Here is a 24932-nt window from a genome sequence, read left to right on the forward strand (position 1 = left end):
TGAAATGTTAGGTGTCATCACGGTCCCGAAGGTGGGAATTTCGGGTCGTAATGTCAGACAATGTTAGGTAATCTTTTATTTAAGCCACAAACATTAGTAGAACAAACTGGTATAGATAGAATACATTTTGAAAAACATAATTTAATATTTTTTTCACCCTTAAATATGTCGTTTAGAGTTCTACCAGAATGTATCTTTACACTTAAATACAAGTATACACTTAATACACTTAAATACAAGTATACACTTAGTTTTATACTACCCCCTTTTATTTACCACTTAGTTTCTTATGAAAATTACACATATTAATAAATTATTCTCATTATTCATTTCTTCGTATCCTTTAGTTTGTATTCCTATCTTAATAATATTTCCAAATTCTGCTATTTTTTTATTTTAATTTTTTTACTATATTCATCTCTTCTTTCTAATTTTTTAACTCTATTCATCTTCTTCTGGTTATTATTCGTGATAATATGTTATTACCTTGTAATGACCCAACCGGTCATTTTAAATTTTAGAACCCCGTTCTCTAAAAATAAAACTTTCCGTATGTGCTTGTAATGATTTATGACTTGCGAAGATGGTTGGTTCGGGATTTGAAAGTGTTTGGGGTGAAACCGGAACACTTGGTTCCTTAAGTTTTATAAAAACTCCCAACTAGTGCTGTTAATGGATATATAAAAACTGATTAAGCCGTATCGAACCAGTTTTTAGTTTTTTTTTTAAAAAAAAAATGTAAGTTTTTATATAAATCTATAACCGTACCGATAATTAGGGTATGTTTTTTATTTTATGAAAATAAACCGAAAAAATACCGAACTGTACCGAATAAATTTATAATATAAAAAATATATTTATATATTAAGTTTAAAAATAAAAAAGCATTAAATTTTTTCTTGGGCCTTGGAATTATGAAACAATTATGAGCCAACAAGTAATTAAACTCAAAATCTTAATTCCCAAATTATGCTACTTCTATTGAAACTAAATTATTTCCAACATATTCACTAGCAAGACACAAGGTATTATAACGATTATGAGTAGCAAATTACAATGTATTGAATATGTTTCCTTTCGTATGATTCAGATTTATCTTTTTGAATATTTAATCTTGTATAGACTTTATTCTTAAGTCTCAGCTTAGTTCATATCTTTCGTATTTACTTAGTTTCTTTTATGTTGTAGTAGAATAGCTAGTGAATCTATATTGTAGCCATCTTTCATGTTTTCTTAATTCATCACCTTTTAAATTATAAAAATGTCTAAAAAATTTTGCCAAGTCTTATAAAAGTACGTATGTTATTGCATTCTACTTCTACTAGTGATTTTTACATGACATTTAAAAAAAATTATCAAAAATTAACCGAACTGTACTGATACCGAAGAGAAGATTGGAACGGTTTCAAAAGGTCTAATTTTGGTTATATATAATAGAATAACCGAAAAATTGGTATGACATAAATTTTATAAAATAACCGACCGAACCGAACCATTGACACCCCTACTCCCAACCTCTTGGTTGAAACTAAGAACTGTTGCCAATAGAGCAACCTCACTTAATAACATAGAAACACAGAAAGTTGCATATGAGCATATGATTCGAATGCTCCGAAGTCTTCTGTTCATCTAAAATACACATACATTATATTTAAGATCTGCATGGTTTGAAATAAAAACTGGATTTTGGTTGCATAGTGAGCTATGACAAATATATTTGGTCTACTTGGGCAGATTGGGTTATGACGCGCTTCTCAACCCTTTCTAAACCAACCCATCTTGACCCAAGCAAACTTTGGGCAGCTTGGAACTTTAACCCAACCGGCTTATTTGACACCTCTAATTAAAGTGAAAGATCAGAGTTTCACAGTTACAATGGTAACGCACCATGCCGTTTTTATCTTTTGAGCTTCATTTACTACTACTCAATTCTTGACTGAAAGAGCGCGACAATAAAGAGGCCTAATAGCTGTGCTAATACCTAATCCATTGCATCAGAAACTAATGGCTGGGAATATAATAAATCCCGGAGTATTAAATGGGTAGTGGCTCTCTTTTAAGTCCCATTTCCATCCTCCAAGACTGATCGACCAAAGATGCCAACTCCCTGTAGATCACCATCAATGCGGCTATTAGAGAAGGAACTAAATTTTCAAATAAAATAGGAACATACAGAATTTCACTGCCAGCTATGTGTAGTTAAAAATTAATCAAGAACCACGATGAATTGCTAGTGTAAAAAAAGGAGTACCAGAAACAAAATGATGATTTATTGTCTTCCAATTAAATACCCTTGTGTGAATATGCTCAAGTTGAGAGTTGAATGCAATTCTACCTCACCTATGAAAAATAGTGGCCACCCCTAGTTTTTTGTATCCTTCAAGGAGAGTAGTGAAAACTATAGCAGGCCAACTAGTTACGGATTGAGGCACAATAGATTGATTGATCTTTAACTCGGAAATAGGTGATTGTGCTAAGTGTAAAAGTGTGTCCTTATATTGTCTTTCCCTTCTATTTCAAATTGATTGTATCGGTTTTCCTTTTTATCTTTGATAAGATTTCACCTTACTGCAAACACTTTAAAATTTTAAACTCTACTCTTCCGCTTTCAACATCTGATGAATTAATCTGTTGTTTGGCTGCTTGTCATACAAACAAATTCTTATATGAACTCTAAAATATATTATCAATAAAATATGAAGTCAGCGTTCATATATAAAAATGCTACAAGGAAACAAGATACGCAATTTTAAATGAAGAGACTAAAAGTTAAGTGAAAATTTCTTTATCATGACATTTGATATTATCATTATGGCACAACCAAAAGTGGCACACGGAGTGGCAAAGGTAGTAGATGCAGGATGTGTGGTAGGTGCAAATCACGAGTTCGAATGTTGATTGGCAAACAAGTCTGATATTTTAAGTGAAGAAGTGTAGAAGAAAGATTTTTGATGAAGTGAGTGGAATTTTATATATGGCATCCAGAAGATGCAAGAAATACAAAAGAGAGTACATAAAAGACAGTCAGCTATGAACAAAAAAGAGCTAAGCAAGAGCTAAAGAGCTGACAAAATAAAAAAAAAAAATTCATATGACAATCATTAGGAGTAGAAGAAAGATTTCGAAGCGAAACAACGGATTTCTCGGTTATTAAGGAGCAAAAAGGGACAGGGAGTTCCAGAGTTAATATTTATGGATAAATGACTTCATCCACGGCTTCACCAGAAAATGTCAACTAATTTTCTTGATATCAATGCCAACCTCGAGTGAACAATGCTAGACATCCAGCATGGTGATACATTTCCAATAAAATAACGTATGTAAACAAAAACATCAAATGGACCAAATCAAGAACTTACTTGAGGTCATGGCTGACAACTAGTAAAGTTAGCTCCTTCTTTAGATTCTTTAACAATTTCGCCACATCTGCACGAGCCTTCCAATCTGATTTCCCTCATAAAATCTACACTTTTTCAGACACTGGGGTTAGCTACTCAAATAGGAGTATAATTTAAAGTTGGGTCCAAAATATGAAAATAAGGTATCCATTTAATAACTTCCAAGGTCTAAACTAAGCAAACAGACGATGCTACAGTAATTCATTAAGCAAGAACATGACGATGCTAGCAAATCACATCAAACAAAAGAGATCAGTACAATTAAGTTTTCCGATCTCTATGGAAATAGCATCACTCCATAAAACAATCCTCCTGCTCTGCACCACAAGCAAGCTTCATACCATTTTATCCAACATGCAACCCGAACTGAGGTACGATCCAATCTGGCAAGCTCTTGAACTCCACTTGCACCACCCATACCAAATAATTAATACAATAAATTTCCAGATTACCTCTTGCAATCATATTGGCAAAAGCAAATATGAGAGCTGGTATGCAGATAGTGGCAAGAGTGTTTTAAAACAACAATCTTTCTTTACATCGATGTTACCATTTGGAGAATAAGAACACATAACCCAACAAGGAATTCTAAGCTTATATTTAAGAGGAAAAATGCTTTTCAGTGAAGCCAAAGAAGAGCTCCTCTAAAACAGATGTAGAGATACCACCTGGTTGCCATTAGTTTTTGGAGAATTAGAGAATGCAACCTAAAATAGAACCTTAATGTTCTATGGCAGAAAGATTTAACATAATTTGTACGTTCTTCATAAAGTAAAAGTAACATATACATGATTCTTTTCTTTAGATTACTAAAGCTAATTACTATTTACTAGTAAGAATTTAAAATCTTGGTGCTTTAGACAATTTATAACAAGTTAGAACTTTTGTGAGTTCGGACTACTGAGATTACAGAATACGAAGATCCAGACTTTAACAACTATGGTGGGACGAAAGACTGTTCTTCGAAAATATCAAATGTAAAATCCTTGTGCAGGCATCTCAATTCCTACTATTTCCTTTCAAATTTAACCTAGAAATCTCAACTATTCATGTTCCATTAAACCAGCACTTTCGTTACCCAAGCATACATACGTAGGAGAATCACCAACTAATGGATAATACCCGATCAGGGAAAAACATACAAATGGGAAGAAAAATACTAGTCCAAAGAACAAAATGAAATAGATCACAGCGGTGAGCTTCTTCATACCGAGACCAGCAAGAGGCTCATCCAATATTAATAAATTTGGTGTTTGAACCTGTGTAAAGAGAAATATTATATTAATAGACAGATGATCACCCAAGATATCAACAATATTTTGTCACACAAATGGGCATATGCATGTTCACATAAATGCACATAAACGGAATACAAGTACTTCCAGTTTTTCATAATGAGAAATCCTTACTAACTGAATAGCAAGGGCAAGCCGACGTTTGTAGCCACCGCTTAATGAGTGGGGATCCTTGTCCAAAGACATTCCTGTTAGACCAACCTAGGAGTTGTCAACCACATAAAAGCCTGTCATAATTTGCTGAAACGCGGACGAGCTTTTCTCCTTTGGAAGACAAATTTAAAAGACAGTTTAAATCGCAATAAAGGAATATGTACCGAGGTAATGGCCTTTTGAAGTCTCGATGCAAGAAGCTCTCTTAATTGGAGGCCACCCTTTTGTCTTGGCCATCCAAATGTAACTTCATCAAGAACTGTGTCAGCAACAAAGTATTTGTAAGGCAGTGAAACAAACAAAATCAAGTTGAATAAACTGCTATTGGAAACAAAAAGAACTGCTTAAACTTTATGTACCTACCTAACCATGCAATACTCACTTTACTAATATGCATGTAAATAGATAAATCTATATACTTATGTACATAATACCAGAATTGAAGAGTAACGAAATAGAGTTTAAATAATTGCATTGCTAACTGGAGGGGTTTTGTTGTTTTCTCAATAAAAACAGCAAATGAAAATGTATTATGTTCAATATGGGCCTATTCATGAAAATCGCATTGTATCACAAAGAACATCCTGACAGTGCATGAAACACCACCAACCAAAAAATGAGTACCTCTCAGGAAACTGGAAAACAATGTCAACTCTTTCGGGTTGTAAAGGTTCAGGAGACTTGATCTTTTCACCATCATCACTATATCGCTGCACATATATTGAACCTGACGTTGGTTTGCTCAACCCTGCAAGCAGCTTTCATTGGTTTGCATGGAGAAGGTCAAAGATAAAAAGCAGCCTGAACAAAGTACCTTTCATTGGTTGGACAAGAGAAAGGCTAAAATGAATTTGAATAGAAAAGACAAAATCAAAAGGAAGACCTGCAATAAAGTAGTTTTTCCACTGCCACTTCGTCCAAATATCAAGCCAAAACTACAAAAAAACCATGTCAGATCTTCTCTTCCACATAGAGCCTCTTTAAAATGCATATCAGTATTTGAGATCCTAGTTGATTAGCAGCGACATTGTTCCATAGACAGCTTCATATGTTTTTACAAATCTTATTGAATAGCTAAAACATTTGAAAATCTTATGAGATGCTGGATTTCTGATCTCATGTGTGCTTCCATCCAATCAAGAAATAGACGAAATAATCCCTTGTTAGCTCTAAACCAGGATCTGACAAGATGACAAAGGAAATTTATGACAGTAATGGAATGTATTGCATTTGAATTATAGCAACACAGACTGTACCTTTTCTCAGGAATTGAAAGATTGACTTGACTCAATAGGTTGATCTTGGTCCCTGGAGGTCGATAAGACACGTCCCTTATCTCCAAAAATCCATAAAAAGGAAAAGGGTCGAACATCTATTATTAGCACCTCCACAATACAACCGCAATATGTTAACTAATCTCTGGACAACCAAAAACGATCAACAAAAAAGAGAAAAATGAATTCAAGTTCAGCAGGCTTCATCCCTTGTTAATTAAGATGGCAAAGAGTTATTTGGAATACCGTGTTTCTAATACTTATAAACCTCTAGGAGTCTACAAACAACAATTACCACTACGCCTCAATCCAAAACAAGTTCGGATTGGTTATATCAATCCTCACTAACCATGTTTCTCCGTTTAAAATCATCTCAGGCCGACATTATACAAAATTAAAATAAAAGTGAAAAGTACATTAGGAGTATAGGATACTTAAAAAGATATATCATTAAAAGAAATATCATTGGGAATTCAATAAAAAGTTGCTGAATGACTTGTTGGTTTAAATGGTGTATATGCTACAGAATAAGGTCCACCCACCTAAGTAACATAACATTTTTTGCCGCCACCACAACAAAGAAAAGGAAGCCTGCTATACATCTAAATCCCAGATATGGGGAAGCAAAACAATGTTAAATAACTCTGCAGGAATTAATTATCCTAAGATTATGAAAAGATAAAGGAGCAAATAATACAAAATTTATCATTCAGGAAAAGAAATAAAAGAAGAGAGCTTTACTTCGAAACAAGAGTAATCGCAGGAAACGGAGAGTGCTTGCGCCTTTCTGAAATAGAAATGAGAAAGTCAAACTTCCCAAATGTAAAATTATATGGCAAGAATCGGAGAAAAACGAAAAAAGAAGGAACAAGACTTGCCTAAAGCGCCTGCGAGGATAAAAAATTGTGGATGATGGTCTTCCCGAAATGGAAGAGGAGCTGGAAATCAGTAGAGACGACGACGGCGAGGGAAGTGGAAAGCTTCCCATCTTTCTTCTGATTTCTGGAGCTATGGAACCAAATATAATATAATGAGAAGTGCTCAAATAGCCGCTATTTAAAATATAATCGAAATTTTAGCCATTATTTGAAGTGCTCAAGTATAATGTTTGAAGAGTTTGTTTGGCCTCAAAAACAATTTATTTTAAAAATTTCATAAGTATTTTTTTAAAGTACTTCTGAAAAAATAATAATTTGTATTTTGCTAATTCATTTAAAAAGTACTTTTTATAATATTTGGTAAGCAAATTGTGTTTGGCCAATCTTTCTGAAAAATATTTTTGAGTGTCAAATTACCAAAAAGGATAGTACCAAAGTCTTATATTTATTTTAAAGAGAAAAGTAAATTCAAATATTTATTGTAAGAGACTTTTATTATTTTTTTATTTTATTTATAATTAAAATATAAAACAGAAAGTAAACATACACATTAAAGATTTAGATCAATATAACATATATAGTTATAACCAAAAAAAATATTATCTAGTATAATTACTTATTGTTTACACGATGATTTGAATAATCAAAATACAACATTCAGTATGAATTAGAAATCTATTTCAAAAGTTACTATATATTGATAATCCACCGTGAAATAATAAGCAAAATCACTCACACATGATAACATTTCTCAACAATTTCTTCTCTAATTCTATCATACAACGCCTTCATAATAGTAGAAGACTTGCCTTGCATTTCTAAAGGAATAACATAAAAAATTATAAATGATTATTTGTAGGAAGATAATTGATAATCAAAAGAAGGATGCAGATAATTTGCTTTAGTGTAAAAAAGAAGAAGATAATTCGAAAGCCACAAGACATTACACAAAGAAAAAATCAAAAACAAGAAAAGTCAAAAAAGAATTTTGGAAAATTACAATATGATTCATGCATCTGATTTTAAAAGAATGGTAGAAGCTAGAAACAAAAAAGAAAAGAAAATGCTTAAATCAGTAAGGGATAATTTGGAAAATAATACTAAGATGAGGTATTCGCTTCGCTCTCAGCGCACGTTTATCTAACTTGCGCCTGCCATGGGTAAGAGAGCTCGGGTACCCTCTTGGAAAGCAAAAATGGCAGATGAGTCTATAGCTACTCAACGAGGACGTACAGAAAAACAACATAGTGTTGTGGAAAGTAAAGAGGACTCAACATTAGACGATAGAAGACCTAATTTGACTCAAAGTGTGAATCGGACTGCAATTACACTAAAGCAGTCAGATGCAGAAAAGCTGAAGGAATGGGTGGAGGTGATTCAACATTTAAAGGAGAATCGTAAGCAGTCCTGGGCAGATGAGGTGGAACAAACTGAGCAATTGGAGTCAATTAGGATAGCGAGCCGAGAAGAAGAGCAAAGCAATCAAGGGAAAACAGTACAAGCTTCTATTTGGGACAAATTCGATATAGCAAATATAGAAAATGTTGGGTTCTAATTGGAGTATTGTCAGCCTAATACTCATGGTAAGAACCCCATTGGAGAAATTGACTATGATGATATTAGCTCTGAGATAGAATTTTGGGAAAATGTCGTAGTATATTATGTTCTAGGAGCTCATCCACCGTTTGCTGTTTTAAATGGGTTTATTCAGAGATTGTGGGCAAAATATGGGATAAACAAAATAGTAATGCTTAAGAATGGTATAATTTTAGTTCGATTCGACAGTGCTGAAGGGAAGAATAAGGTAATTCAAGGTGGGATATATCATTTTGATAACAAGCCGTTTATTATTAAAGTTTGGTCGTCAGACATGGAGTTCACTAGAGAAGAATTATTCATGGTTCCAATTTGGATTAAGCTACCCGGGCTTGATTTTAAGTATTGGAGTGTAAAGGGTCAAAGCAAGCTTGGTAATCTGGTAGGCAAACCTCTAATGGTGGATAAGAACACCGAGAAGAAGGTTGGTCTAAATTTTACCAGGTTATTGGTGGAAGTGGAAGTTGATACCACCCTCCCTGATAACATTTTGTTTAGAAATGAAAGGGGAGTTATGATAGAGAGTTGAATATGATTGAAAACCTACGTTGTGTCAAGTCTGTAAGAAATATGGCCATAAGAGTGAAGACTGTAGAAGAAACAAGAAGAACAAACAAGAGGAAGAAACTTAACCACAACTTGTTAACCAACAAGATAAGGTTGGAATGCAAACAAAGGAGAAGGGGCTGAACAAAGAAGCTAGGGAAGCGACAATATCTCCTAAAAAGAAGGATGCAAACATATAGTTAAGGGGGGTGGGGATCAAGCTGAGGAGTAGATTACTCCACATAGAGTTAATAAAGCAACACAAGTGCAACAAAAACATGTATCTATTATAAATTCATTTCAGGTTTTGGGAAAATAAAGAGGGGAGGAAAATAGCAACACGCATCATGGAATTGGGATGCAAGCAAGTACCTCATCAAGTATGTCAGGGCATAATCAAGCTAGTGGAGTTAAAAATGAGTGAGGGGCTTTACAACCCCCTTCGGGTCATGGTTAACTTACTGTGTTGGAATACTAGGGGCCTAAATGGCCCTAGTAAGTAGAAGGAGGTCAAGCTCCTCTGCAATGAGACTCGTGTAGGATTGGTAGGACTGCTTGAAACAAAGGTTAAAGCACATCGAGTGGAACAGGTTGTAAATAACTTGTTTGTAGGCTGGCAATATGCTACTAATTTATCTTCCCATTATAATGGAAGGATTTTAGTGGCATGGAAATCAGATATGTACCAGGTATTGGTAGGAGTGGGATCGTCACAAGCTCTCACTTGTCAAGTTATATATCTACCAATGCAATTGCAGTTTCAAGTTACTTTCATCTATGCTTTTAACACTAGAGATGACATAAAAGAACTATGGGAATATATAAGGAGAGTTCATGTAGTTAGTAATACTCCATGCATTATCCTAGGAGATTATCATTTTGTATTAATTCCAGGGGACAAAATTGGAGGTAACCCAGTAACCATGGCTGAGATTTTTGATTTTCACACATGTATAGAATTGTGTGGATTGCTAGACTTACCTAGTCATAGACATAGGTGTACATGGAATGATAAGCAGGGGAAGATATAATTTATTCCAAGATTGATTGGGCTTTTATAAACGGAGACTAGATAGACAACATGCCAGAGTGTGTGGCCACGTTTTTGCCTGAGGAAGTGAGTGGCCATTATCCACTTAGAGTTACTTTGAGGCAGCCTCCAAGAAGTCAGAGAAAACCTTTCCAGTATTGTAATGTATGGTCTACTCACTCAAACTTCCTTGAGCTGGTGGGGACAGTTTGGGGTGTTCAAGTAGAGGGACACAAAATGTTTCAAATTGTTAGAAAACTTAAATTACTGAAGAGGAGATTGAGAGAATTGAATGCACAAGGTTTCAAGAATATTGTTAATGAAGCTGATGAAACTAGAGAGGAATTACTGTAAATCCAAAGGAAACTACAACAAAATCCTTCAGATTTAATACTCCAACACACAGTATAAAGAGAGATCTTTCTTGGCAGAGTGTTTCTTGAAGTAAAGGAGTAAAGTAACATGGTTGAAACTGGGAGATGATAATACTAAATACTTTCATTCAATCATCAAGCAAAAAAGATTACAACAGGTCATTACTCAGATACAGGATTATCATGCTAATATGAAGAATAAACCAGAGGTAATTGCTGATGTCTTTGTTAAGTTCTATAAGGACTTGCTGGCATAGTGGCATTTGTGACGTGTGTGTAAAATTTGAGATCATTCGGATGTGGTTTGGTTGGTTTCGGCATCGGTTGTCGAATTTGGAAGTTTTAGAAGTTCTTAGGCTTGAATCCGAGGGTAATTTGGTGTATGGATATTGTTTTGGGTGATTCAAAGGTTCGACTAAGTTTGTATGTTGATATATGACTTGTTGGTATTTTTGGTTGAGATCTCGAGGGCCTCGGGGTGATTCCGGGTGGTTAACGGATTTGTCAAAGTTGGAAAATACAACTGAAGTTGCTGCTTCTGCTATTTCCGCACATGCGGAAGGAAGAGTTGCAGGTGGCACATGGGAAGTCCGCAGGAGCGGGCAGTGCTGGGCTAGGCAGGATGCGCAGGTGCGAGTTGGAGGTTGCATCTGCGAGCTCGCAGGTGCGAAACCTGGGGCGCAGATGCGGAAAGGGGGGCATTGTGCAACTTCGCAGAAGCGGAAGGAAATGCGCAGGTGCGCGTTCGCAGGTGCGAGATGTTGGGCCGCAGATGCAGAACCTGGGCTCCTAAGTGAGTTCCGCACCTGTGATGGAAATTTTTGCAAGTGCGGTGGCGCATAAGCGTGAAATCTGTCCGCAGGTGCGAAAAACCTGGACAGAAACCATAAATAGAACCCTTCGTGAATTTGGTTCATTTCCACCATTTTCAAGTCGGTTTGTGGAGCTTTTGGAGTGATATTTGAAGGGTGATTCAAGGGTTATCAGTGAGGCAAGTTGCTTGAGCCCTAATACTCATATATATGGTGATTTTCCATTGTTTAATCATGTAATTAGTGGAAATAAGGGGTTAAGGCTTGGGATTTTGAAGAGTTTAATTTAAGGATTTGAGGGACCAAATGATGTCGGATTTGGATAAATTTTATATGTGCGGACTCGTGAGTGAATGGGCTTTCTAGTTTTGTAAATTTTGTTGGATTTCGAGACGTGGGGCCGGGGGCCGGGTTTGAGCCAATTTTGGGTTTTGAGTCTAATTTGGTATTTTTCTTGTGGAATTGATTCCTTTACCCTATATTGATCGTATTGTATTGCTTGTGGCTAGATTCGAGGCGTTTGGGGGCCGATTTGAGAGGCAAGGGCATCACGGAGTAGGATTTTGCTTGGTTTGAGGTAAGTAACAGTTTTAAATCTGGTCTTGAGGGTACGAAACCCCGAGAAGTTCATATAATGTCGATATTTAGAGGTGACACACACGTTAGGTGATGGGCGTGTGAGTGGGAACCGAGCGGGATAGAGACTTGGTCCGTCCCGGTAGACTATAAAGTCAAATACACCTTGTTATTACCTGTTCACTCTTGCTTTCGAATTATTGACTGTCTTACATATTAGAAACCATGCTTAGGTTATATGGAAACTTGTTGGGCCCCGTAGTGTCGTGAGCTTGTTGTATTGACTGTTAAATTGTTGTCTTGTACTCAGTCCTTGTTTGCTTATGCATTTTGTTCCGGTTCTCTCCCATGATTTGATTTGTACTTGTTATAGTCCTTGTTTGGGCTATTGTTGTGAAAATTGTGAAGTTGGAAAGGCTAGTGACTGATATAGGGCATGAGTGCCAGGTTGAGCGGTGTGTGTGATATGTTGGGTTGGGTTGTGCGCCGCAGTAAATGTTGGATCAGTTTTCACGCCGCAACAAGCCTTCGGGCCATGATATTGGATCGGGCTACACGCCGTAACAGTGCTTGGATTGGGTTGCACACCGCAACAATATTGGGTCAGGCTGCACGCCGCAGCAATATAGCGCTTGGACTGTAGGAGCCCCTCCGGAGTCTGTACACACCCCCAGTGAGCGCATGTACCTTGAGTGTGAGTATTAAGGCTGAGAGCCGAGCGATTGAGCTGTCGAGATAGATGGGTGACAGTAGCCCCTGTGAGGCTGTATATTTCTTTTATTTATTGATGCACCTTGTTGCTCGTCATTTCTGTTGTGATGTTTTAGAGGACTTATACTGTATCGCATGAGCTTAAAACGTCTGATTTTTGAAACACCAGTTTGAAAGCGTGCCTAAATTCCTTAACTAAAATTTCTGAAATGAACTGTATTATGTGTAGCTCGTTTTTGTTTTTCTCAGTTTCTTATTTATTTCTGTTACTTGCTGAGGTGGTTTTACTCATGATACACCCTGCACTTTATGTGCAGATCTATGTGTGTTTGATCACGTTGAATTCGAGCGCGATCGAGTATCGGAGACTACGGGGTAGTTGCCAGCGTCCGCAGGACCTTGAATCTCCTTCTATATTTCTTTCTGTCTTGTATTGATATTTAGACACTGGTTGTATTAGCTTGATTATCTAGATGCTCATGACTTAGTGACACCCCGATATCAGGCTTTTCTTTTCCGCACTTTTGTTTTGGTTTGAACTCTTTTACAAAGTTTTTTATGCTAAATAGACTTGGAGTTATTTTTGAAATGAAAATATGGGTTTGTTTTGGAATGAGACGGCTTTCCTAGTTCCACGATAGGCGCCATGACGACAGGTTAGGATTTTGGGTCGTGACATTCGCGATCGCGGAAAACCAATCGTGATCGCGAAGAACAAACTCCCCAACTCTTCTAGACAGCCTCTAGTATAATTGTCATAACTCTTTGTACAAAACTCCAAATGATGAATGGTGTAACTTTTTAAAAACTAGACTCCAAGGGATATAACTTTCATTTGTCGCCCATCTCCCAATTCCTTATATATTTCGAGATATAAACTTCCAAAGTCAGCCCTATGCAATAGATATTTCCAAACTCTTCCCAGATAGCCTGTAGTGTATCCACTACAACGCTTTGTAAACAACTCCAAATGACAAATGGTTTACCTTCCTGAAAACTAGACACAAAGAGCTACAACTTTTATTTTTGAATCATCTCCAAGTTCCTTATAGATTGCGATATATGAGCTTCCAAAGTCGGGTCAGCGCGGCAGGAGATTCCTCTACGCGATCGCGAAAAGGCTTCCACGATCGCGATTCACAGTGTTGAAACAACAAAATTGCTCTTCGCGATCGCGACCTTTTGTCCACGATCGCGATGCATACCTCTGTGGCCAAAAACCAACAACTAAAAATGACATAGAAATGGTCCGAACCCACCCCGAAACTTACCCGAGTCACTCAGTACCCCGTTCGAGTATACCAACAAGTCTCAAAACATATTACTGACTTAGTCGAAACCTTAAATCACATCAAACAATGCTAAAATCACGAATCATACCCCAATTCAAGCTTAATGAAACTAAAAAATTTCAACTTTTACATTTGACGCCGAAACCTATCAAATCAGATCAAATCAAGTCCGACCTATGAAAATTTTCAGAACTGGATTTCGATCCCAATATCAAAAAGTCAACTCCCCGGTCAAACTTCCTATTTTTGACATTTCAAGCCTAATTCCACTACGGACTTCCAAATAATTTTTCGGATACTCTCCTAAGTCCAAAATTATCATACGGAGCTATTGAAATCATCAGAATTCGAATCCGAGGTCGTTCACGCATAAGTCAAATCTCCGGTCAACTCTTTTTATTTAAGCTTCAAAAATGAGAATTATTCTTTTAATTAAATTTTGAATCTTCCGAAAATCAAACTCGACCACACTCGCGGGTCATAATACATATTACAAAGCTGCTCGAGACCTTAAGTCACTGAACGAGGTGTTAATTCTAAAAATAACAAGTCAGGTCGTTACATTCCCCTCCTCTTAAACATACGTTCGTCCTCGAACGTGCCAAGAACTATTCCGATGACATTAGATTACTGAGTGCATTATTTCACACATACTCGCCGGTGCTTCTACATCACCATAAGTTTAACAGGGGTCCAACAACATCATCTCAGTGGAGATTTTTTCTTTTATTCATACTTATAAGCCTTTAAGCCAATTCCTTACACTCCAAATAATTTTTAAATTCATCAACAAACGGTATTAGTCCCAACCGGCTGTAGCAATTCGTGCCTACGCACACATAACACGCATATCCATAACCACATCGCTGGTCCTAATAGTTGTTTATAATTAATTTCAGCATCCTCAATTAATCTCATATTCACCAAAATCTCATTTCAACTTCTCGTAAAAGTGACAGCAACACGCGAGTCATGAATACCTCATAATTATTTACCCGAATTAACGAGTCACATTTAACGCCACCCGAGCACTCACCTCGTAGGTTAAAACTCAATAATTACAGCACAATTATGGCTAAATATGCATAAAAAGATATACAAAATTATCGAATAAGCCTAACACGCATGACTCCTTATTAATTCTATAATACAAATTTAAATTTCACAAAGGAAGAATTTAAACACATAAAATTTTCAACACAAGGACCTCGTCTTTATATAACTTCCACGACGGCTTGTAGTCCGATTTAAATATTTCACGTCATATAAAAAATGCGAGGATCTCGTCCTCATCTCTGAATCATAGGTATTTTGCACATTGTGCCAACTGAAATTTTCCATTCCCTTTCTTTCTTCTTTTTAATGAATTCCGTAAACAATTTTCACAACACATAATGACCCCCATACCAATAGGACATATAATTCATAAAATTGAAATCAATTATTCCGAAATCACATCAAAACCCACTTTAGTGAGTAATAGAAAGTCATTTTTTTTTTGTTTTTGGACTTATAGCCCTAAATAGTGAACAAAAATAAAAAATGATAGATACGGGCTAACATCATCAACTCTCCCAACAAGGGTAAACACGTGAGTGGTGTACAAATCACAAACTCGCCCTATATGGAGCACGATAGGAGGTCTCACCTCGATAATCAGAATTGAATCAAAATAAGAATAGTGCTCTTTTTATTATAAATTAAACCATGCATGTACGACACCATCTGGTGTATTGGCCTCAACCAAGTCATAGCAATTATATCAACGGGTCGGGCCTCCCCCTCTTGGGCGCCCTCTACCCGCATGTCCTCCACCCCTAACTGGCTGTGCACGTGGAGTATTAACTGGAATAAAGCTTGTAGCCTAAGTATTCTGATGAAATCCGTCTCTCCCAAGTCTGGGACATTCTCTCATGAATTGGCTAGTACAATCACACTACTAACAACCCCTCTGCGGGTTCGGCTGCTCATACCGAGTCTCTACCGGATAACTGGAATAACCATTATAGGAATCCCGTGCCAGTGGTGCATTAAAAGAACTTACTGTAGCACCCCGAGTATTCTGAAATTATTACTGTGACCTCGCTGGTACTGAAATGTAGATTATTAAGGAAGCGTGAATATCGCAAGTCCCAGCATCATCCCATACAAATCTCAGATCTTAATCATATTCAAATTTCGGAGAACCTTTCAATATCGCATAAATACATCTCAGGCCAAAACTAATATAACACATGACCCCACAATCTGATCGTTGATAGTGGACTCCCCTCACTTGGCGCAAAGCTATAGGACACAATCCGATGATCCACAACACTAACCTTCATCGCTCGTATGACACCGGTCATAAAACACCTCAAGCCATTTATTTGGCGCATGTCATCCTCGTGACAGTTAAACTCGCTTCCTCCAGTGCCTTGGCTGCTAGTATGTACCCTTCGCTAAATAGAAATCCCATACGAACTACATAGTCTTTAATACCACCAACTATCTTCAGATCTACATCCACCTCGTGAACCTACCACGATTGTGATGATTAGGAAATTAATTAAACCTTCTCAAGATCATACTTATCAACTAGATGTCAGAACCTGTTGCACCCCCATGTGCACAACTGAATGATCTCTCAATACTTCCGCATCCTCGATCTGGATGACATGTTATAACAATGGTTGAGCAATTCTGGCTCCCTTATAATCCCTCTGTAGTATCACGAACCGTTGGCGCATTGTTGATACCGAGTGCGCAATTTCATACACTAGTGGATGCAAAAGAACATAAGATATATGTTTCAAGCTAAATAAATGTCACACGATAAGGAATGAAAGAAGTGGAGAATTTCCTACTAGCTCTGTAGCCTCTTGAAGATAAGTACAGACGTCTCCGTACCGATCCGCAAGACTCTACTAAATTGGTTCGTGACTCGTAGAACCTATGAACCTAGAGCTCTGATACCAACTTGTCACGGCTCAAAATCCTGCCACAGGCGTCGTAATGGAACTTAGTCTCTAAGACTAGGTAAGCCAATTATAATAACAATTCAAGCCATTTCTTTTTTATATATAAACCAACAACGAAAATAATTACAAATATAACAACCTCCCAAGACTGGTAATACTGAGTCACGAACTCTAACTAGATTTATGAAATGATCTCAAGGATCGATTATACAATACTGTTCGAATAATAATTAACAGTACAATAAATTGGAAAGAGTCTAAGGGACTGCAACGACCAAGCAACTCTACCTTGAATCCTTGCGATCAACACACTAACTCTGCCCGAATCTGATATCTCCAATACCTGGCTCTGAACAAAATGTGCAGAAGTGTAGTACGAGTACACCACGGTCGGTACCCAGTAAGTATCAAGACTAACCTCGGTGGAGTAGTGACGAGGTACAGTCAAGACACTCACTAGTCAAATAACTTGTGCAATATAGCAATATACAATAGTACTGGAACACAACTAACAATGATAACAACAAAATCAACTAGTGATATAACATCAAGGCAACAAGAACATCATAATTATTGCTCAGACGAATAAGGAACACAAGTACAATCAATTAATCAAGTCCTTCAAATATAAATCCTTCACATATTATTCTTTAAGACAAATATCTTTCGAATATACTTCTTTTGAATAAATATCTTTCGAATATACTTCTTTCAAATAAATATATTTTTCAAGTAAAAGTTACCATGTGACACCTCATTTCACAATCATAAAAATTACAGGTCTCAGCCCAATTTCATATTTTCCACGGCACCTCGTGCCCATATTTCTATCACAACCACATGGACAACTCATGTGTCAATAATAAAATTATCATATTTTTCCCGACACCTCATGCCCATATTTCTATCACAATCACACGGACAACTCACGTGTTAATAATAAATGTATATAAGATCCGCAGGATCAATTTATTTTCAATAAAGTAAGTAGATAATTTTTAAATCAAGTAAGAAATCAACAAAAACATGAATTTATTTTAGAAATCATTTGGGTGAAGAAAATAACATTGCACTTAAATTAAAGCATCAGATAACTACTGATTTGGATGTAAAACTATTTAATTTAAAACATAATAATTCCTTTTTATTTAAATCAACTCAATCATCGAAAATCAGTAAGAAAAAACATAAATATACTTCTTTAGAGTCACGTGCTAAAAGTTCAAAGCCAACACAATATAACTAGGAGCACAAAATACATAATAATAAAGTTAACTAGTACACCACAGAAGAAGACAAAAAATTACATATTAAATGAAACAAAATCACCCAAGACAAGAACATAAATAAATTCACAATATCTCATTTCCTTATATCACCGCGAGAGCCTTCCCATTTAATTTTAAAGAAATTATTTTTTCCGAAATAGCATCCCGCGTTTTAGCCACCCTTATCACACCGCATGACTTCTAGTAGTTCCCCTACTAGCCACGCATTTCAAGCCACCCTTATCTCATTGCATGCGTTTCAACACGTTGGCCTTATATCACCGTATGACTTCTAGTAGTTCCCCTACTAAACACACGTTTCAAGCCACCCTTTTCTCACCGCATGCGTATTAATATCATAATATTTCACAAATCGCACCTCAAGTGCCCAAATATCACAACATAATACAACTTGTACCTCAAGTGTCCAAATATTACAACATATCACAAATTGTACATCAAGTGCTCAAATATTAAAACATATCACAAATTGCACATCAAGTGCTCAAATATTACAACATATCACAAATTGCACATCAAGTGTTCAAATATTACAACTCTCTACAGAAATCAACAATACATTAGTTTTCCACCATAAAGACCCTACGACTCGATCATAATGTGTACAATATCTTAACAAAATGTTCGGGAGTGAACAACTCAACCGAATAATATTTCACAATTTGGCGCTTTGCCTCAATATGATTCACGACCTTTATAATTCAATACCGAATTTTCAACAACGTGAACTGAGAAGTAATTCATCAAGGAACAACATCTCCTTTAAATCACAACTACAAGAAATAAATAGATTTATTCATCTTATTAAATAAATTTTCCATTTAAATTATCTGTAGGTAAAATCAATAATGAAGGTGTTTTTCATAAAACAAATGGCAACTCAAACAAACACAGAGTTCACATAAAAGTCAAGTGGCAATCACACCAAATTATCATATAAAAACAACCTCGGCAAACAAGAAATGAGGCATGACAAATATTGGATTTAATAAGTTACAACAATTTTTCAATTTAATACGTAAGGGCGTCTACGAATTTCAATCGATATAATATGCACATATAAACCAAGTACGTACTCATCACCTCGCGTACATGATTTTCAATTACACAATTTTTACATAAGACTCAATGCCTAAGGTGTAATTCCCCCACTCAAGGTTAGGCAATATACTTACCTTTTTTTGAAGTTACGCCGATATTACAAAATCGCCTTCTTACTTGAATTGTTCTTCCGAACAACTCAAATCTATCCAAATTAATTGTATAACTTTATTAAAAAAGTCAACGCGGGGATCTGTCTCTCGGAATCCGGCGTACTTTTTACCAAATACGAATACTCATTCCGATACGAGTTCAACCATACCAATTTTATCAAATTCCGATAACAACTCGACCTCCAAATCTTAAATTTTTGTTTTTGGAAGATTTTGCAAAAATCTTGATTTCTTCCATTTAAATCCGAAATAAATGATGTATATAATCATAGAATCATGAAGTATAATCACTTTAGGATATAGAATACTTACCCCAATCCATATGGTGAAAATCTCCTCAAAAATCGCTTCAATCCGAGCTCCATAACTCCAAATATGTTAAAAATGGCTGAAACCTCGAAATATAGCTGTTGTCTAGGTATTTACTCTTATCGATCGCGAAGCACAAAATTTTCAGCCCAAAAATTGCTCTTCGCGATCGCGGAAAACCAATCGTGATCGCGAAGAACAAACTCCCCAACTCTTCTAGACAATATCTAGTATAATGGTCATAACTATTTGTACAGAATTCCAAACGAAGAATGGTGTAACTTTCTAAAAACTAGACTCCAAGGACTATAACTTTCATTTGTTGCCTATCTCCTAATTCCTTATAGATATCGAGATATATGCTTCGAAAGTCAGCCCTATGCGATAGAGATTTCGAAACTCATCCCAGACAGCCTGTAGTGTATCCACCATAACGCTTTTTAATCAACTCCAAATAACAAATGGTTTACTTTTCTGAACACTAGATACAAAGGGCTACAACTTTTATTTTTTGATCATATCCAAATTCTTTATAGATTGCGAGATATGAGCTTTTAAAGTCGGGTCAGTGCGACAGGAGTTTCCTCTACGCGATCGCGATTCACAGTGTCGAAACAACAAAATGGCTCTTGGCGATCGCGACCTTTTGTCCGCGATTGCGATGCATACCTCTGTGGCCAAAAACCAGCAACTAAAAATGGCCTAGAAATGGTCCGAACCTACCTCGAAACTCACCCGAGTCACTTGGTACCTCATCCGAGCATACCAACAAATCTCAAAATATATTATGGACTTAGTCGAAACCTCAAATCACATCAAACAACGCTAAAACCACGAATCATACCCCAATTCAAGCTTAATGAAACTAAGAAATTTTAACTTTTACATTCGACGCAGAAACCTATCAAATCAAGTTTGATTGATCTCAAATTTTGCACACAAGTCATAAATGACATAACAGACCTATGAACATTTTCATAATTGGATTCCGACCCCGATATCAAAAAGTCAACTCCCCGGTCAAACTTCCAACTTAAACTTCCTATTTTTGCAATTTCAAGCCTAATTCCACTACGGACTTCCAAATAATATTTCGGACACTCTTCTAAGTCCAAAATTATCATACAGAGCTATTGGAATCATCCGAATTCGAATCCGAGGTCGTTCACACATTAGTCAAATCTCCGGGCAACTCTTTTCATTTAAGCTTCATAAATGAGAATTGTTCTTTTAATTAAATTCTGAATCTTCCAAAAATCAAACTCGACCACACTCGCGAGTCATAATACATATAACAAAGATGCTCAAGACCTTAAGTCACTGAACGGGGTGCTAATTCTTAAAATGACAAGTCAGGTCGTTACAGTGTTGTAAAGACCACAAAGGTCTCGTACATGTTGAATTATCTGCTAAATTGTTGTTTTGTACTAAGTCACAATTTACTTGTTTATTTTATCTCAATCTTTATTATTCATTATTTATGCATCATATTATTGTTATTTGGGCTGAGTTTCATGACTATTAAGAGCCCGAGAGACTGGAGAGATTTATGATTGAGTGAGGCCGTGTTACACCCTATATTTTCGTACATAAAAATGCATCGTAAGTATACTAATGTAGGATCAAAAATGAGATAATATTTAAAAGTATATAAATTAATTTAATCATGTTACCTCTGAGGTTACAAATATTGAAGATCATGAACAACAAGTACAAAGAGGGTTGGACGGTTCAGAAGCTAAAGCAATTGAAGAAAATAATGTTTCGTCGAAAGTCGACAAGTTGGGAATGTTATAACATATACCTTTGGGGTGAGACTAGGGTGCTTAACATGATAAGGAGATTATGTTATGATTTATATTAGTCGTATGACATCCGTGTGTTATGTTTTGAAGTCAAGAGAGTTGTGGAACAAAAGTCGATGAAAGTCATCACAAGTTACATTCATAAGTTTTACTGAAACTTTGGGTCAAATGTAACTGCGATTTTCTCCCAATATACTTAGAGTTATGGGGTGTTCCACCCATCAAATTAAAGATCTATGAGTCTATTTTCCAATGCATTAAACCGTTTGTCAATATGACATCGGAGTAATGAGATATGGGCATTTGTGCGATACTGCGCAAGCTGCTAGGTGACAAGTAGGTGTGTCACCTACTTGCTTAAATGAGAGCCCAAAAAAATGGGCCATTTCGGGTCGTCCAAAGAGGCCTTTTAAGGGCCTATTTTCTTCATATATTAGACTTAAAATAGAGCATAATAACCAGACATAAGCTCTGCAAAGAATCCTCCCAAAAATTTCCCACAAACCCTAATTGATTTTCTCTCCCTTTCAAGTTCCAATTGGAGGTAAAACCTAGAGTTTGAAGAACCAAGATAAGAGCTGAGTTATCCAACAAATAAGGTGAGTTTACTTCTCTCTTTCATCCAGTTTTTCTTCTGTAAATTCATGGTAAGTCGTTCTATACTTGTAAGAACTCACGGGACGGTGATCGGAAGCCGTGAGTTCGAGTTATTCACTTGTAGCGGACTGTTTTGTGGACTGTTTTGTGTTGCTGTTGGGCTGCGTGTTTTACTAATATTTTGTGGAGTTTTGGAGGAGGAAGGGGGTTTATAAACACCATATAAATGTAGGGTGGTTGGCTGGTCGTTCGTCATAACATTTTCGGGTCGTTTGACACTACTACGGTGGTCGTTTTGTGTACGAAGAGATTGGGGTGTGTTGGGCTATTTTGTAGTATTTGATGGTGTATATAGGGCTGGAAAATAATATATATATGTTGTTATTGTTCTGTTCTTTTATTGTTGGTGTTATCTTGAATTTGGAGGAAGTAAGGATTATAGGGGAGATGCTGCCCGTTTTAATACAAAATAGGTTTGTCGTTCGTTGTGCGATAGTTGTACCTTTCGTAACTTAACGATAGTATTATTATCATTCTTGTAGATTAAGGTGCGAAGAGGTGAGTTCAACTTGGTGATTGGAAAGATTGTGATAAGGTATGTTAAGGCTAAGCCTTCCTTCATTTTGGCATGATCTCGTAGCTACATGTGTTAGTAATGAGACAAAAAGAGAAGTTCATATTCATGAATTTATTCACACTATTCTAGTCTCATAAGTTACAATATTATTCCTTATCGAGACTCTATATTCAATTTTAGTATTGTCTTCTTCCAGTCAAGAGAGCAGCAAGCCTATATATACAGTATTACAGTATTTTTATTACCATCGAGCTATAATCGATGGGCAGGCCCCTATTGGGCAACCTCTGATCAGATGGAAAGTTATATACCGAGCCTACTGTGGCCGAGCGCCTATGAGCGAGCCCAGCATGGTCGAGATACATAGCCTAGTATGGCCGAGCGCCTATGAGCGAGCCTACTATGGTAGAGCAGTTATATATATACCGAGCCTTATAAGGCCGTACAATTATTTTACTTACTATATTGAAGGAGTTGAGTCAGTATCAGCAGGTAAGTATATCTCCAGATCATCTTTGACTCCCAGTTACTTCCAGTTATTATATTATCAGTTCAGTTTCGATTTTCAGTTATGTTATTGCCTTACATACTCGGTACATTATTTCGTACTGACGTCCCTTTTCCGGGGACGCTGCATTTCATGCATGCAGGTTCAGATAGACAGACGAGTAGATCTCCTCAGTAGGTGTTTCCCGAGTTCAGCCTGATCGGTAAGCTCCACGTCTTTCGGAGTTGCCAGGTCTAGAGTGTTGTGTACATCTTATGTATATCTGTATATATGTTATGGGTAGGTCGGGGCCCTGTTCCGATCATAGTACATCTATCAGTAGAGGCTTGTAGACATATCCTGTTGGTTAGTGCAGTATGTTGGGTTTGTAGGCCTGGTATGTATAATTTGGTGGTTTGTCAGCTGTAGTAGCTATGACGGCCTTTTCAGCCTAGCTTTATATTGATGTTTAGTTAGCGCTAGTTTCCATTCAGTTTTATATTTTGCTTCGCAAATTGTCTTGCAAGGTGGCCCCATGGCCAAAGTATGACATTATGTGTTCAGAGTCCCTTAGTCGCAATTTGGTACGCCAGGTTAGGTGAGGCACCAGGTGCTTGTCTCGCTCCTAGGTTCGGGGCGTGACAAACTTGGTATCAGAGCAGTTCTATCCTAGGGAGTCTACAAGCCGTGTCTAGTAGAGTCTTGTTTATAGATGTGTTGTGCACCACATTATATAAGCAGGGCACTACAGGGCATTTAGGAGTTGGTTACCCTTCTTTGAAATCTAAATCGTGCTACAGAACTGAGTTATAGGAAATTTGAATTAAACTTATGTGTTGGTGTTTGCATGCACAGATGACGGTGACTAGGAAGACTACGGCTAGCCAGAGGAGAGATACAGCAGTAGGTGAGGGGACCAGCAGGGTACCCCCAGTAGATGGGGCCCAGTCTGAGGCTCAAGGTGAGACCCCTACTCAGCCATTACCGGCTCCTCCACCAACTACGGAGATTCCTAGGGAAACCGCACATCCAGTTCCCCCTCCACTTCCATCAGATCAGGACTTGAGGAGTGCGGTGCATTTGTTGACACAGTTGGTAGCTACCCAGCAACAGGCTAGGGCATCAGCTAGTGCAGGAACTTCTGAGGGGTCTGGGAGTTCAAGGGTCCGAGAGTTTATTGCTTTGAGTCCCCCAGAGTTCACGGGGACAGATCAGAGGGAGGACCCACAGGATTTCATAGATCAGCTTCACAGGATCTTTCGTGTTATGCATGCCACGGAGAAAGAGGCAGTTGAGCTAGCAGCTTTTCGACTCCGAGATATAGCCATCCTTTGGTATGAGGGATGGGAGAGGTCCAGGGGACATGATGCACCTCCAGCTATTTGGGAGAATTTTTCAGATGCCTTCCTTGACCAGTACTTACCACGGGAGATCCGACAGGCTCGAGTTGATCAGTTTCTAGCCCTTAAGCAGGGTAATATGAGTGTTCGAGAGTATAGTCTCCGTTTTGACTCATTGGCCAGATATGCACCATCCATAGTTGCTACTATGCGGGACAGGATTCACAGGTTTATAGCAGGGTTAGCCCCAGAGTTAATCGAGGCATGTGCCACCGCTGCATTGCAGGATAGTATGGATATCTCTCGGATTCAGGCATTCGCCCAGAATATAGAAAGGGGTAGGCGTCGGCAGCAGGGTACAGAGAGGGCTGAGCAAGGGCAACGTAAGAGGATGAGATTTCCCAGGTCTCAGGAGAAAT

The 24932-nt window shown here is 37.2% G+C and overlaps 1 protein-coding gene and 1 long non-coding RNA gene across 2 annotated transcripts in view; both read right to left on the reverse strand.

Moving 5' to 3' along the window:
• Positions 1-1394: 1394 nt before the first annotated feature.
• The window catches only part of LOC138906456 (uncharacterized), a 153842-nt gene continuing 130304 nt past the window's right edge, over positions 1395-24932 (reverse strand). The window contains exon 2 of the long non-coding RNA XR_011413855.1: positions 1395-1515. This is a non-coding gene — a long non-coding RNA (uncharacterized lncRNA). The remainder of the gene's footprint in view (positions 1516-24932) is intronic.
• LOC104104248 (ABC transporter I family member 11, chloroplastic-like) lies at positions 1571-7161 on the reverse strand. Its single transcript, XM_033658195.2, has 10 exons — positions 6999-7161; positions 6862-6907; positions 6103-6182; positions 5730-5781; positions 5471-5604; positions 5011-5125; positions 4808-4894; positions 4609-4657; positions 3360-3444; positions 1571-2107 (listed from the first exon to the last, which is right to left on the reverse strand). Exons 1-10 carry the CDS (start codon positions 7106-7108, stop codon positions 2035-2037), a joined length of 831 nt encoding a protein of 276 aa, XP_033514086.1. The 5' UTR covers positions 7109-7161; the 3' UTR covers positions 1571-2034.

Source organism: Nicotiana tomentosiformis, chromosome 2, assembly GCF_000390325.3.
Source record: "Nicotiana tomentosiformis chromosome 2, ASM39032v3, whole genome shotgun sequence".
Lineage (NCBI taxonomy): Eukaryota > Viridiplantae > Streptophyta > Magnoliopsida > Solanales > Solanaceae > Nicotiana > Nicotiana tomentosiformis.

Bases quoted from the DNA above. Each gene is read 5' to 3' on its own strand.
- LOC104104248 (XM_033658195.2), bottom strand. From the start codon at position 7,108: ATGGGAAGCTTTCCACTTCCCTCGCCGTCGTCGTCTCTACTGATTTCC. The intron at 5,782-6,102 runs GTACAGTCTGTG...GTTTTTTTGTAG, and splicing joins CTTTCAATTCCTGAGAAAAG to TTTTGGCTTGATATTTGGAC. The intron at 5,605-5,729 runs GTCTTCCTTTTG...AACCAATGAAAG, and splicing joins GAAAAACTACTTTATTGCAG to CTGCTTGCAGGGTTGAGCAA.